Source organism: Herpailurus yagouaroundi, unplaced genomic scaffold (genome assembly GCF_014898765.1).
Source record: "Herpailurus yagouaroundi ecotype Mexico unplaced genomic scaffold, PumYag 188, whole genome shotgun sequence".
Taxonomy (NCBI): Eukaryota; Metazoa; Chordata; class Mammalia; order Carnivora; family Felidae; genus Herpailurus; species Herpailurus yagouaroundi.
Window position 1 is genome coordinate 16,385,200 of NW_024412419.1, and position 13,105 is coordinate 16,398,304.

General features: G+C 37.9%; 1 protein-coding gene across 2 annotated transcripts in view; it reads right to left on the reverse strand.

Moving 5' to 3' along the window:
• LDAH (lipid droplet associated hydrolase) overlaps positions 1-13,105 on the reverse strand; it is a 112,652-nt gene that overhangs the window by 68,451 nt on the left and 31,096 nt on the right. For both annotated transcript variants that reach the window (XM_040496155.1, XM_040496156.1), the window contains exon 4: positions 1,453-1,622. In XM_040496155.1, the coding sequence (XP_040352089.1) occupies positions 1,453-1,622 (170 nt within the window). The remainder of the gene's footprint in view (positions 1-1,452; positions 1,623-13,105) is intronic.

Genomic DNA, 13,105 nt, shown 5'->3' on the forward strand with positions numbered 1-13,105 from the left:
ACACTGACTGTTTGAACGTAGGTGTCTTAGCTCTGGAACCAGGGCTTATGGCAACTGTGTAAACAGAAGCACTGAGTGGCAGGGCTGGGCACTGTGAAGATGGTAACCTCATCACACAGTACTGGAGGAGATTTAGAAGGCACAAAAGAGATTAGAAGCCAAGCCAAATGCTAAAAACAGAAATGAAATCTCTCCTTTCTGATTAAGATGGCTTATCCATGGGAAAAAAAATAGAAATAAAACAGCGAATGGATTGCAATCTTGAATTTATCAAAATCACATTCAGAAATGAAAAATACATTTTCTTATACTCAATAAAAGAAAGTTAACAATTTCCATTTGGTATTAAAAAACACACCCACGGAGGCTATGGTTGTACATTTCCTAAGGGCGATTATAAGAAGTAAGTGTGCCAAGCTGGTAGAAAAAGAAAATTCCTAGTGAGCTCCGAAACTCCACTAGATGTATTTTATCATATGGAATGAGATTCCAGGAAGGAATCACTTTCAATCTTGCATTTGGATTACAAGGTTAAATAGTACTCCCTCACACCCCGTACTTATGTAAGATCATAGTTATCAGACCTATGGGTTAGTGTGTCTCCTTCACGAGACTTTGGACTCTCTTACCTCAAAGGCTGTCTTACTCACTGGGATGTCCTCAAAACACAGCTCAGGGCCTGACACATGGCCAGTGTTTAATATATGTTTATCAAATAAAGAAATACTTTATGTTGTGAATTGCATCCATTCAAAAGGTCATTTCAATGGTACATGTTAGTGAAAGTACAAGTTTCTGTTTTAAGTCTCTTCTAGCTCACTAGCTTTCTTGGGCACTTTAAACAGGTCTCTGTGTCTCCAGTGTCTCACTTAATATCTGACACCAAGTGGCACCCAATAATTTGCGAATGAATAAGTGAATGTCTCAAAAAGGCTGCCAAGCTGTGGAACAGATAAGGGCCCAGACTTATGACCTAATAAAGATTTAGTGTTCCATAAAGGGCAGCTGTTGTTTGCCTACTGATGATAATGATGATAATGATGATAAATTTTCTTCCTTTTGAAAGGAGGCATGAACATTTGCAAAATACTCTCCCAATAAAGATTCTTGCTGGGTCGTAGCTGGTAACTGCTCTTCACTATTCTTTTATAAAAGACAATGAGTTACATACAACTTAAGAATTCCAGATAACCCTAGATTCAATGGCATCCATCTGGAAAAATCCCTACCTCTTACCATATTATTTTTTGAAACACATGGAAATTGCATGAACATACATACACTAGCACAGGCCCACAGTAATACAAATAAAAGTAAACACAGCCACCAAATAACCCCCCTCTCTGTTTTACTGATCAGTTAAACAAGAGACAAAAGGGGGAAGGAGAGCTGAGGAGGATTTGTGCAAGAGCATCATCAGGCATCTACCGTCACCGCCTGAGGCATACTTACTGGCAGTTCAGGAGCAAGCTTCAAAATCTCAAGGGAAATATAGCAGCCTATTGAATGGCCAATGACCACAAGTTTCATATCCTTTGGCACATGAGTTCTCAAGAAAGCCAGCTTGTGTTCCACTTGACCTTGTAGTCCATAGATGTCTTTGATTTCTTGAGCATTTGAATCTAAAAGCAAAAGATATGAATATGTTTTCACTTAATTAGTGAAAGTAATAAATTCACTGGGAAAAATATCTAAAAAAACTAACAACAGTAGCAGTCACCATTTATTTAAAGCCTACAAATGTGCTAGCTACAGTGTTAAACACTTTATTTAAATTACATCAACCAGTCTTCACAACAGTCCTGGAAAGGAAGTGTTAGTGATTTCATTTTATAGATGAAAATCTCAAAGCTCACAGACATTAGGTGATAGACTGACAGTCACACACCTAATAAGTGAGAAAGGTGAGATTTATTTTTTTTTTATTTTTATTTTTATTTTTTTCAACGTTTATTTTTATTTTTTTTGGGACAGAGAGAGACAGAGCATGAACGGGGGAGGGGCAGAGAGAGAGGGAGACACAGAATCGGAAACAGGCTCCAGGCTCTGAGCCATCAGCCCAGAGCCTGACGCGGGGCTCGAACTCACGGACCGCGAGATCGTGACCTGGCTGAAGTCGGATGCTTAACCGACTGCGCCACCCAGGCGCCCCTAGAAAGGTGAGATTTAAACCCAGGTTTTGTCCTCAAAGCCCATGAACTTTCAACTATTCCATGAACTACAGTTCGCTTAGGCCACTAGTTTTCAAACTTGATCAGGTATCAGAATCCTCTGCAGGACACGTGAAAGTGGTGACTGCTGGGCCCCACCACCAAACTTCCTGGTTCAGTAGGTCTGGGTTGGGGCCCAAGAATTTGCATTTCTAAGCTTCCCAGACATGTTGGTCCCGGGACCACACACTGAGAACCACTGGTTAGGCCAGTTTATATTATTAATAGACAACTATCCATGACAGTGCTTCATTATTTGAGGTAGTTTTTGTTTGAAGAACTTTGACTGAAGGGCTTAAGGAGAAATGTTGTAAGTTGTTCCTGTTAACCAGCAGCCTTAACTGAAATATCCTTTCTTCCTTTCCTTCCTTAAATGAACTGTCTTCTGGAATCTTCAAGATCTAATTAAAACTTTATTTAGCTAATCTCCAAGAAAAATGAATGAGCCTTCCTTTGTGTTTAACCAGTACTCTCTATCCTTATTACAACCCTTTATCATACTTGTGTTATGGTCTGCTTATTTCCTCTCGGAGGCTGTGAGCTCCTTGGAGACAAGGTCCATCTTTTCATCTGTATCCTCTGTGACTACTAGCATGCAGTAAATATTTGTGTGGCGTGAAAATATGTGCTGACTAGACATTCTCTGAGGACGCTGTCAGCTCTGATATTCTGTACATATAGAAAACGTCAATAGGTTTTCCTTATGAACCTGTAATGTTTCAAAGTATCATAAGGTGTAATAAATTCTTTATTAAAATTTGGTTTACTAGAATTTGACTCCTACAAGTTACTCATGTGAACTATAATGAGCCACAACGTGGCTCATTCGAAAGGTACCCGAAACTCATTGCAAAGGACTGCTCTTTAGTTTTATCTGTATGTGCTGTTTTCATTTTCTTCGGTGCTCAGCTCCCCCCTGTTAATCTGGCCAACTCTTCTTCATCCTTCAACCTCCCAACAAGTGTCATCTCCTCTGAAAAGCCATTTTATGATTCAGTAGGCAAGGAGAAAGTAGCCTTCCTTTCGGTTCCCACAACATCCCATCCACGTTTATCTCACCACACTACTCCTGATTTATTCCTACTTTACAATTTATGTCTCTTATCTCTGTCTCCCAATGCCTGGCATACAGTTTTTGAAGACCTTTCTACCCAGTCAGTGAGGCTTAGTTCCCTTTTTCCATGGTATTACTGATCTCTCGGGTAAGATGTGTTCTGCCCTAATCCTTCTTCTTACGACAGCCTCGAATCCATTCTCCGTTTAACAAGGAAGTTCAGCATCAAACAGACTTGGGAAGAGACAGAATCTGGAAGTCTGACTTTGGTAGGGCCCCCGATAGCTCCCAACCCAAATGTTTATTTAATATTACACTTAAGTTTGAGTAGTTTATGCTTCCCTCTCAGTTTATCTTCTCTGATCAGTCTACCCAGAAGGGATCATATTGTTCTCAGATACTCTAAAAACAAGCATCTATAACACCTGCAAGCCAAATCCTTTATTTTTCAAAATACCCAATGTTTGAAAATGTCAAAAATCTTCCTTTCGTTGGGATAGTATGGTGTAGTAAACATCATGGGTGCTAGGGGCAAGATAAATCTGGGTTTAAATCCCAGCCGAGAACCTCACTAAGAGGGTGGCTAGGGCAAGTCCCTTAACCTGGCTTCAGTGTCCTCATATATAATGGAGGTAGTCTTGGCAGTGTAAACACAACGCTTCTGAAGCACAGAGCACAGCTGTCTGGCATAAACTGTGACAGAAATGATAGTTACGATTGCTGTCACTTCAGTTCCTGTCATTTATGTCCTCCCTCGAATATATACCAAGGACATTTATGTGGATAGTGTAAACAGAAAGGGAATGAGCTAAATGCAGTGAACATTTTAAAACTTCACTGGCAGCAGAAATAAGGTTCTAAAAGGTTATATTTTGGATAAACTTTAATGCATATTAAAATTCAAAAGATTACTCAAATGAATATTTCAGAAGTAAATCTGGCTTTACCTCTGGGAACTCCTCAGAAGATTCCCAAGGCAAACACGTTACTTATTAGTGTCTGCTGTAGTAATGAGATTAAAGGAGAAAGCACTTTCTAGAAATAATGTTGATAGCAAATTTAAATGTGCTACCTGGGCACTATTTTACTAGCAAAAACTAGAAGTTAAAAAGCTATAAACTTCACTACATATTTTCATATTTTATTATAATATACTCAGAAAAAATGCTAGAAATCATTAACTTACTGTCTACAAAATACAGTAAAAAAAACTACATTCAATTGTACCCAAATCAGAAGAATAATAATATGGAAATTACTTAAGCTATTCTTTCTATAGAAAAATGTACTCCAAATTACAATCAACAAAGTATGTTTGGAACATAATCTTTATCCAGATACAGTCTTAAATATGATACTGACAATTCCATTTTAGAACCTGGCCCTATTTCTTAGGCCCATTTCTATGGAATTTACTTTATAGCTCATTTACTGATGCTGGAGTTTATTTCAAAAGGTATATATAATCTGTTTCTACAAAGTTCATAGAGGAATTAAGTAATATTAGCACTTCATATTTACTTTTCATCTAGTTATTCAAATTGATTGATCCGGTTATTAACATTCTGTCAATCTTAGATCAAAATATTATGGGAGCGCCTGGGTGGCTCGTCAGTTAAGTATCTGACTCATGATTTAGGCTCAGGTCATGATCTCATGGTTTGTGGGTTCAAGTCCTGCATTGGGCTTTGTGCTGGCAGTGTGGAGTCGCCTGAGATTCTCTGTCTCCCTCTCTTTCTCTCTCTGTCCCTCCTCCCTCTAAATAAATAAATAAATAAATTAATTAATTAATTAAAAAAATAAATAAAAAAATCTGGATCCCTGACAGATTCCGGATACAGGAAATCTGATAACTATTATTTTGTTCCATTTCACATCAACTGAATTGACCACTCTGACAGAAAATGGTGACTAGTTGGCTCATGGTGACTTTGAAAATACAGATATAAATACAATATAATCCCTTTCCCTTCAAGAAGTTCAGAATCTAATAAGAGCAAACAGAAATAGATAAAAACACAATTGTAAAACACTGAAATAAGTATATATCAAGCATTTCCTTGAGAAAAGGACACATTTTTACTGCATCACAGCTGAAAGGTAATGCATACTGGTTTCATGAAAACTACTGTGTCCTTCTCCAAATAAACCAAGATAAACATCCAGGAAATATTCTTTACTAGTGCATACTACTATAAATGTATACTCTATACACTCAAATGCAATCTAACTAACAAAATTGGAGATTAGCCTACATGAGCCTTTTGCTGGGACTGAGTCTACAGACAGTAGCTCTCCACTCTCACACCAGAATTTCTCAACTAGTGGACTCTTCCATCCTGCCCCCATCATTACTCCAAAGCTATTTATTAATAATAACTTCAATTAAACAACTTACATAGGGATATTAAAAGGCTAAAAATGGCACTTCATATTTTAAAGAATGCTTTGAGGAAGACATATATGATTTACTCTTCAGGTAAAGCTTTAAAAACACAAAACAATATCACATGTTGTGCATCATTACATTCATGTCACTACAAATATAATTTACTCTAAATTATAACTGGAGATAGGATCTAAAAATGAAAATTTTCTGTATTGTTTTATTTATTAACAGAAAATACTGAGGCAATGATGGTAAATATGGCCATTATGGCAAAGTGCTAACTATCAAGAGAAAATCAACTAACAGAATTTGGACTGTTACACTACTGTTTGTACTTTTCTACATTTAAAATTTTTTTCTCAAAATAAAAGAAAAAATCTTAATAAAGAATGCTTTGGCATATTGTTCTTACCTATCTTACATCAGTTTTATAGGGGAAACCACCCTTCACTTCTTCATTACTCTCAATGGAATACAAAAGCCCCAAAGGACTTCACCTAGATTTATGCCAAATATCAGTGAAACAGTGGACATGAACTGTCTCTAATTCTTTATGCTTATTTAATTTACTGATCCAAAGGCCTTCCTTTTATGATGGTGCCCTGAATTACTAAGTCGATGTGAAAGCACACCCTCATAGTTTAGGCCCTGACTGTCCCTGGCCCCCTAAGTAGTTCTGTAAACTCCCTGTATCTAAACATTGGTGTGACTCTGTTAGCCTTTAAGATACGTAACGCAGTGACGTTAGGCACTCTATTTAAAACCGCTATCAAACAAAAACCTTTGTAAAACCCAAACATGCCTTGTAAAATAATTTTTAATTATTATTCTCCAAATAGATGGTGAAAACCAGGGTCATCAAATTATGCTTTCCAAAACCCTGACAAAACCCAATGATCTGCTAAAGATTTCAATGGGGGAAAATATGGGAAATGAGAGAGAAAGAGACAGAGAGATTGATTCAGCAAGGAGAACATAATGTTATTACAGTAAATAACAAAAGCTCAAAGGCATAAAAGTGTGAGGTGTAATTTTGGAAAGTGATGAGTTCTGTGTCTATGGTTATAGAGAGGTGGGACAAGACAAATGAAGTCGGAAAGGAAGGCTGCAACTAGATCAAGGAGGACACTGAACATCACCAAGGAGTCGGGGTTCCACTGCATGAGCAGTAAGAAGATACCTAAGGTCCACAAAGAAAGGGGCAGAGACCCAGTAACAGGACACTAACTGCAGTGTCACTCTCCTTAGTCCTGCTGTGCTTCCTACTTCTGTCTCCCCCAAGACTCTACAATTTGCTTGATTCTTAACTTCTTTTCTTGTTCTGCCCTTTGATTTTCTGTCTCTTCCCACTTACTTAGAGACTTGTTTATTTCCAATGACTGTGGGCCCCGAGCATTGACTGACTGTCCTTGCCTTGGGCTCATCTAACCATTCCATTTTACCTTCATGTTCCTCTGACAATCAAGCTTCTGGCAAGAGAGAAAACCCCATTTTTCTCTCTTTCCTTCTGTTTGCATACTGGAATGGGAGTGGTTTATTGTTTCTTTGGATAAGCATGACCCAAATTCATCATTAGTTGAAAGATTGTATAACTTTTTTAGGTAATGTTTTATCAGCTGAAACTAAACCACTGTGATTTCTAGCTTTTATGTTATACTTTTTGAACAAATGACTTAAAATAGTTGATAATGAATCTGCCATCAAGTAAGCTGACTCTATAGTAAATCAAAGCCAGAAAGAGTTTATACTTCTAATTCCTCACATTTTCTTTTCATGCTTTTTTTTTTTTTTGTCTTGAATCACCCCCTCCTGACATCGGTGAACATCTGTTCTACCAATTATACTCAATTTATGATTGTGATAATGTGGTGCAACTAGAATATTATTTCCAACTGTTCATAATTTTAACATGTGCTAATATGAAGCAAAACATACTTTCAACATTTGATGGGTGGTTATAGCTTATGTCCTTTCTCTCAATGATTACATCTTTTTCACGCCATATTTTGCATGTCAAAAAACCTGTACTTTAGAGCAATAATCTTGGATGATGAATAATATATCTGTCCTGCCTATCCAAAGCAATCTACCATGGATTGCATTTGCAAACATAACTTTCACTATGTAAAACAGATGAAAGCAGAACTGTTCTGGTTAAATGAGGGTGCAAGTGGGGCCCACAGCACCCTCCCCTGCCCTGCACAGAGGTTTTGGCTCCTCAGAACAGACAGAAAGGCACTAACCTGGGGCACCTGGGTGGCTCAGCTGGTTAACCATCCGACTTCAGGTAATAATCTCACTGTTTGTGAGTTTGAGCCCCACATTGAGCTCTCTGCTGTTAGTGCAAAGCCTGCTTCAGATCCTCTGTCTCTCTCCCTGCCCCTCCTCTGCTTGCATGCTCTCTCTCTCTCTCAAAAATAAACATTTAAACAAATTTTTAGAAAGGCACTAACCTAAAAGGCGGAGACTGGAATTTCATGTAATAACCAAGTAGGTTGCCAATAAACCCTCGATGATGATGAGTTGTCCATTCACCCTCTCTAGATAAACCACAGCTTCCTTTGGCCCTCTGGTGGCCCTCTGAGCTAATGCCTCTAGATGGCACTGTTCTCATTAGGGAGCAAAGGAACCAGGCTCTAATTACTAAGTTATTAACTCAATACTAGAGAAGCAGCCTAAGCAACAAGTATACTCAAAGTTATAAATAACAAGAACAATAAAACAAGAACTAAAGACATTTCTCAGAAATACAGACATACAACAGTTAATTTCTACTGGTTTTCCTCACTAGTGTTTACTGGTGAAGATCTACAGTAATGGTTATGAAAATGTGGTTTCAGGACTAATAGTATCAACATGACCCAGGAACTTGTTAAAAATGCAAATTCTCAGATCCCACCCCACATCAATGTGAATCAACAACTTGGGGTGACACCCACTCATCTGCTTTAACGAATCCTCCAGGTGATTCTGATGCTGGCCAAAATTTGAGAAGCCCTCATCTAGGGTTACTCTTTGAATCTATTTTCAACTTTCAAAGTTGCTCATCATGTTCAAATGCTTGGTTTTGTCTTCACTTAAGGACTTACTGTTGACAACTGAGTTGAATGTTGCTCTCATTAGGTAATTCAGTACACAGCTTCTATTGTAGATGGTCTTTCTCACCCAGGTTAAGAATGTAGGAATCAGATATGTTAGCTAATCACCATTACATTACAGAAAAGAAGATGCATTATCCTTCACTGAGTATCCCGAGGTATTTCCACTACTTCCTGGCTCCCTCTGTCCTGGGCTTGTCTCTTCTCTTGCCAGAGGTTAAGATAACAGGTCAGAAGGGCCGACAGCTTCTGGAGGTTTAGCATGTTAAGTGAGTCTGTTTTCTAAGAAGAATTCTTTTAACGCCTCTGTTTTCCAAACAGCAAAAACACACTTTAAGCAAACACATAAATTTCCTTACAAAGGAAAAACTATGGTATTGAACCCCCAAATTTCTTTGGGCACATTATGAAGAAATAGATTAAAACAATAAAGATGTATCTTTTAAAATAGTTCACAGCAGAGCAAGTATCTGCTCTACATTCTGTCCACCTTCAGTTACATTTCAATACAATGGCTGTTGAAATAGATGTTTTTAATCAAGGCAACAAGATCTGTGTATTTAGTTTCACTTACTACTGCTCTGAAAATCTCTCACACTAGGTAATCAGGATCGACTTACTTTTCAAAGTATACCCTAGTCTTTTGCAAAGTGTAAAAGACTCTCAATCTCAAGTGAACTGCATTCATAGAGGGACACAAGGACACACACACACATGCCCACAAGTGTGCGCAAGCACACACAATAACACAGAGAAAAAGACACTATGAAAAAAGGCACTTCTGTCAAAATTCTGCCACTCGCCAGCAGGTGATTTAGCCTTGTTGGGCCTCATTTTCTTTCCTTAAAAAATAAGCGTTCATGGTAGGATTGCTGTAGATACTTTTAGATCTAAGATTCTATAATTATTTTTATTTCTTTAAAGTTTTTTTTTCAAGAGTGGAAACTTTCAAACATACATAAAAGTAGAGAGGATAGTATAACAAATCCCCAAGTACCCATCATCCACTATCTATAATTGTTTTTCTTCAGCTTTATTGAAATATGATTAACAAATAAAAATTGTATATATTTAGGTTATGCAGGATTGTTTTTACGTGATTTGATATGTGTATACAATATAAAATGATTACCAGAGTCAAATGAACATATCCATCACCTACGCAGTGTAGTGTTAAGTACCTGACCTTAAGCTTTTGATTGATGAGGTATCCACATCAAAAGACATCCATCTTCAATAAACATATTGCCATCTCTATGACACAGCTGCTAGCAAAACAACCAGATAAGGAACTAGACCACCCCCCCCACCCACAAAGGTACCTTTCAGAAAGCCTTGGGTAATTTATTTTATTTATTTATTTTTTTTGAGTTAAGTATTTTATTTATTTTTATTTATTTTTGAATATTTTATTTTATTTTACTTTATTTTATTTTATTTTATTTTATTTCAATATATGAAATTTATTGTCAAATTGGTTTCCATACAACACCCAGTGCTCATCCCAAAAGGTGCCCTCCTCAATACCCATCACCCCCCTCCCCTCCCTCAAGCCTTGGGTAATTTAAATAACTGACTGTTGTGTGACCCACTTCTACCTTCCCAAACCCTAATTCTGGCTCTACAGAGTAAACCTCCAAAATTGTAGACACCCCACCCTCAGACCCTAATAAAGGCAGAGCCCCATATCTGTTCCCCATGCCATGTACCCTCCAGGAACTATAGGTAATAAATCTTGTTTCCTCAGAGTTCCCTGATGGTTTCTTGCTGAAGTGAATCCTGCGGATCACAATAAGAACCACAAGAGCCAGTACAGCCATAATATGTGCCCTGATGGAGGAAATGTCTGTGGAGCTCCCTACTAGCGATGTGTGTGTGGGCAAGTGCTGCAGGCATCCCTAACTAAGGGCACTGCCATCAGTAGGCTCGAGATGGAGGGAATAATCACCTCTTCTCTTTTTTGTGATGGTGCAAACACCAAGATGTACTCTCTTAGCAAATTTCAGTTATACAATATAGTATTATTAACTAGAATCATTATGCTGTATGTTAGATCCCCAGAACTTATTCATCTTACAACTGAAAGTTTGTACCCTTTGACCAATGCCTTCCTATTTCCCCTATTCCTCAAATCCTGGCAATTAAAATTCTAGCCTCTGGTTCTGGGAGGTTGACTTTTTCAATTCCACATATAACTGAGATCATACAGTATTTGTCTTCCTGTGTCTGGTTTATTTCACTTAGCATACTATCCTCCAGGTTTATCAATATGTTGAAAAGGTAGGATTCCCTTCTTTCTTATAGCTGAATAATATCCCATTGTGTCTACATATACATTTTCTTTATTCATCCATTAACAGACACTAAGTTGTTTCAATATCCTGGAATTATCCATATACTGTGAATAACGCTGCAATGAATATGGGATATCATACTGATATCTGAGATACTGATTTCATTTCCTTTAGACATATATCCAGGGGCGCCTGGGTGGTTCAGTAGGTTGAGCGTCCAACTCTGGATTTCAGCTCAGATCATGATCTCACAGCTCATGAGATCAAGGCCCATATCAGGCTCTGCTCTGACAGCGTGGAGTCTGCTTGGGATTCTCTCATTCTCTTTCTCTCTCTCTGCCCCTCCGCCACGCACGCTCTCTCTCTCAAAATAAGTAAACAAGTATTTTTTAAAAAGATATATATCCAGAAGTGGGATTGTTGGATCATATGGAAATTCTATTTTCAATTTTTGAGGAATTCCCATATTATTTTCTATAATGGTTGTACCAACAGTACAGAAGGATTCCCCTTTCTCCACACCTTTGGCAATACTTGTTACTTTTTTTTATCTTTTTGATAACAGTCATCCTAACAGATGTGAAGTGAGTCTCACTGTGGCTCTGATTTGTACTTTCCTAATGATTAGTGAGGTTGAACATCTTTTCATACACCTCTTGGCTATTGAAAAAATCTGCTCATTCTTAAATCAGACTTTTAATTTTTTTGCTATCAAAGTATGTAAGTTTCTTATATATTTTGGATCAGATAGATGGTTTACAAATATTTTGTCCCATTCCACAGGTTATCTTTTCATTTTGTTGATTGTTTCCTTTGCTGTGCAGAAGCTTTTTAGAGATAGTCCCACTGTTTATTTTTGCTTTTCATACCTATACTTCCAGTGTCATATTCAAAAAATCACCACCAAAACCACTGTCAAGGAGTATTTTTCCTATGTTTTCTTCTAGAATAAGTTTTATGGTGTCAGGCCTTAATGTGAGTATTTAATCCATTCTGAATTAATTTCCAGTATTTCAGTTTATAAACTGTATTTCAGTTTATTCTTCTGCATTTGGATATACAGTTTTCTGAACACCATTTACGGAAGATGCTATCTCTTTCTTCATTGTGCATTCTCGGAGCCCCTGTCAAAGATTAATTGACTTTATATGTGTGTGTCCATTTCTGGGCTTTCTATTCTATTCCACTGGTTTGTTTTTATGCCAATGTGACACTGTTTTGATTACCACCTTTGCAATATAGTTTGACATCGTGAAGCATGACGCCTTCAGCTCTGTTCTTATTTCTCAAGGTTTGTTTGGCTATTTGGTGCCTTTTATGATTCCATATGAGTTTTAGGATTTTTTTTATTTCTTTTTTCTTTTAATTTTTTTTTAACATTTATTCATTTTTGAGAGACAGAAACAGAGTGCGAGTGGGGGAGGGGCAGAGAGAGAGGGAGACATAGAATCCGAAGCAGGCTCTGAGCTCTGAGCTGTCAGCGCAGGGCCCAATGTGGGGCTTGAACCCACAAACCATCAGATCATGACCTGAGCCGAAGTCGAACACTTACCCGACTGAGCAACCAAGGCACCCCGGATTTTTTTTTCTATTTCTGTGAAAAATGCCATTGGAATTTTGGTGGGAATTTATACAAGGATTGCACTGGATCTGTAGATCTATAATTCTACATAGAAGATAATTAGGGAAGTAAAAAAAGATGGTGGAAGTGTAGCAGAAGAAATCTGAGCGACTAAAGTACTGAAGTGAAGTCTGACTTACCAAAGCCCTGAGCACAGAGTGGAAACTGAGCAGAGAGGACTGGAGGGTTTCCGGAGATGAGGGTAATCTTTTTCTTTTTAATGTTTGTTTGTTTAGAGCATGTAGAGGACGGGCAAAGAGAAAGGGAGACAGCGTCAGAATCCCAAGCAGGCTCCATGCTTGTCAGCACAGAGTCTGATGGGGGGTCTCATCTCACCAACTGTGAGATCATGACTTTAGCCAAAGTCGAGAATCGGATGTTCAACTGAGTTACTCCAGGCGCCCCTGAGATGAGGGTAATCTTACATGTGATATCTTAA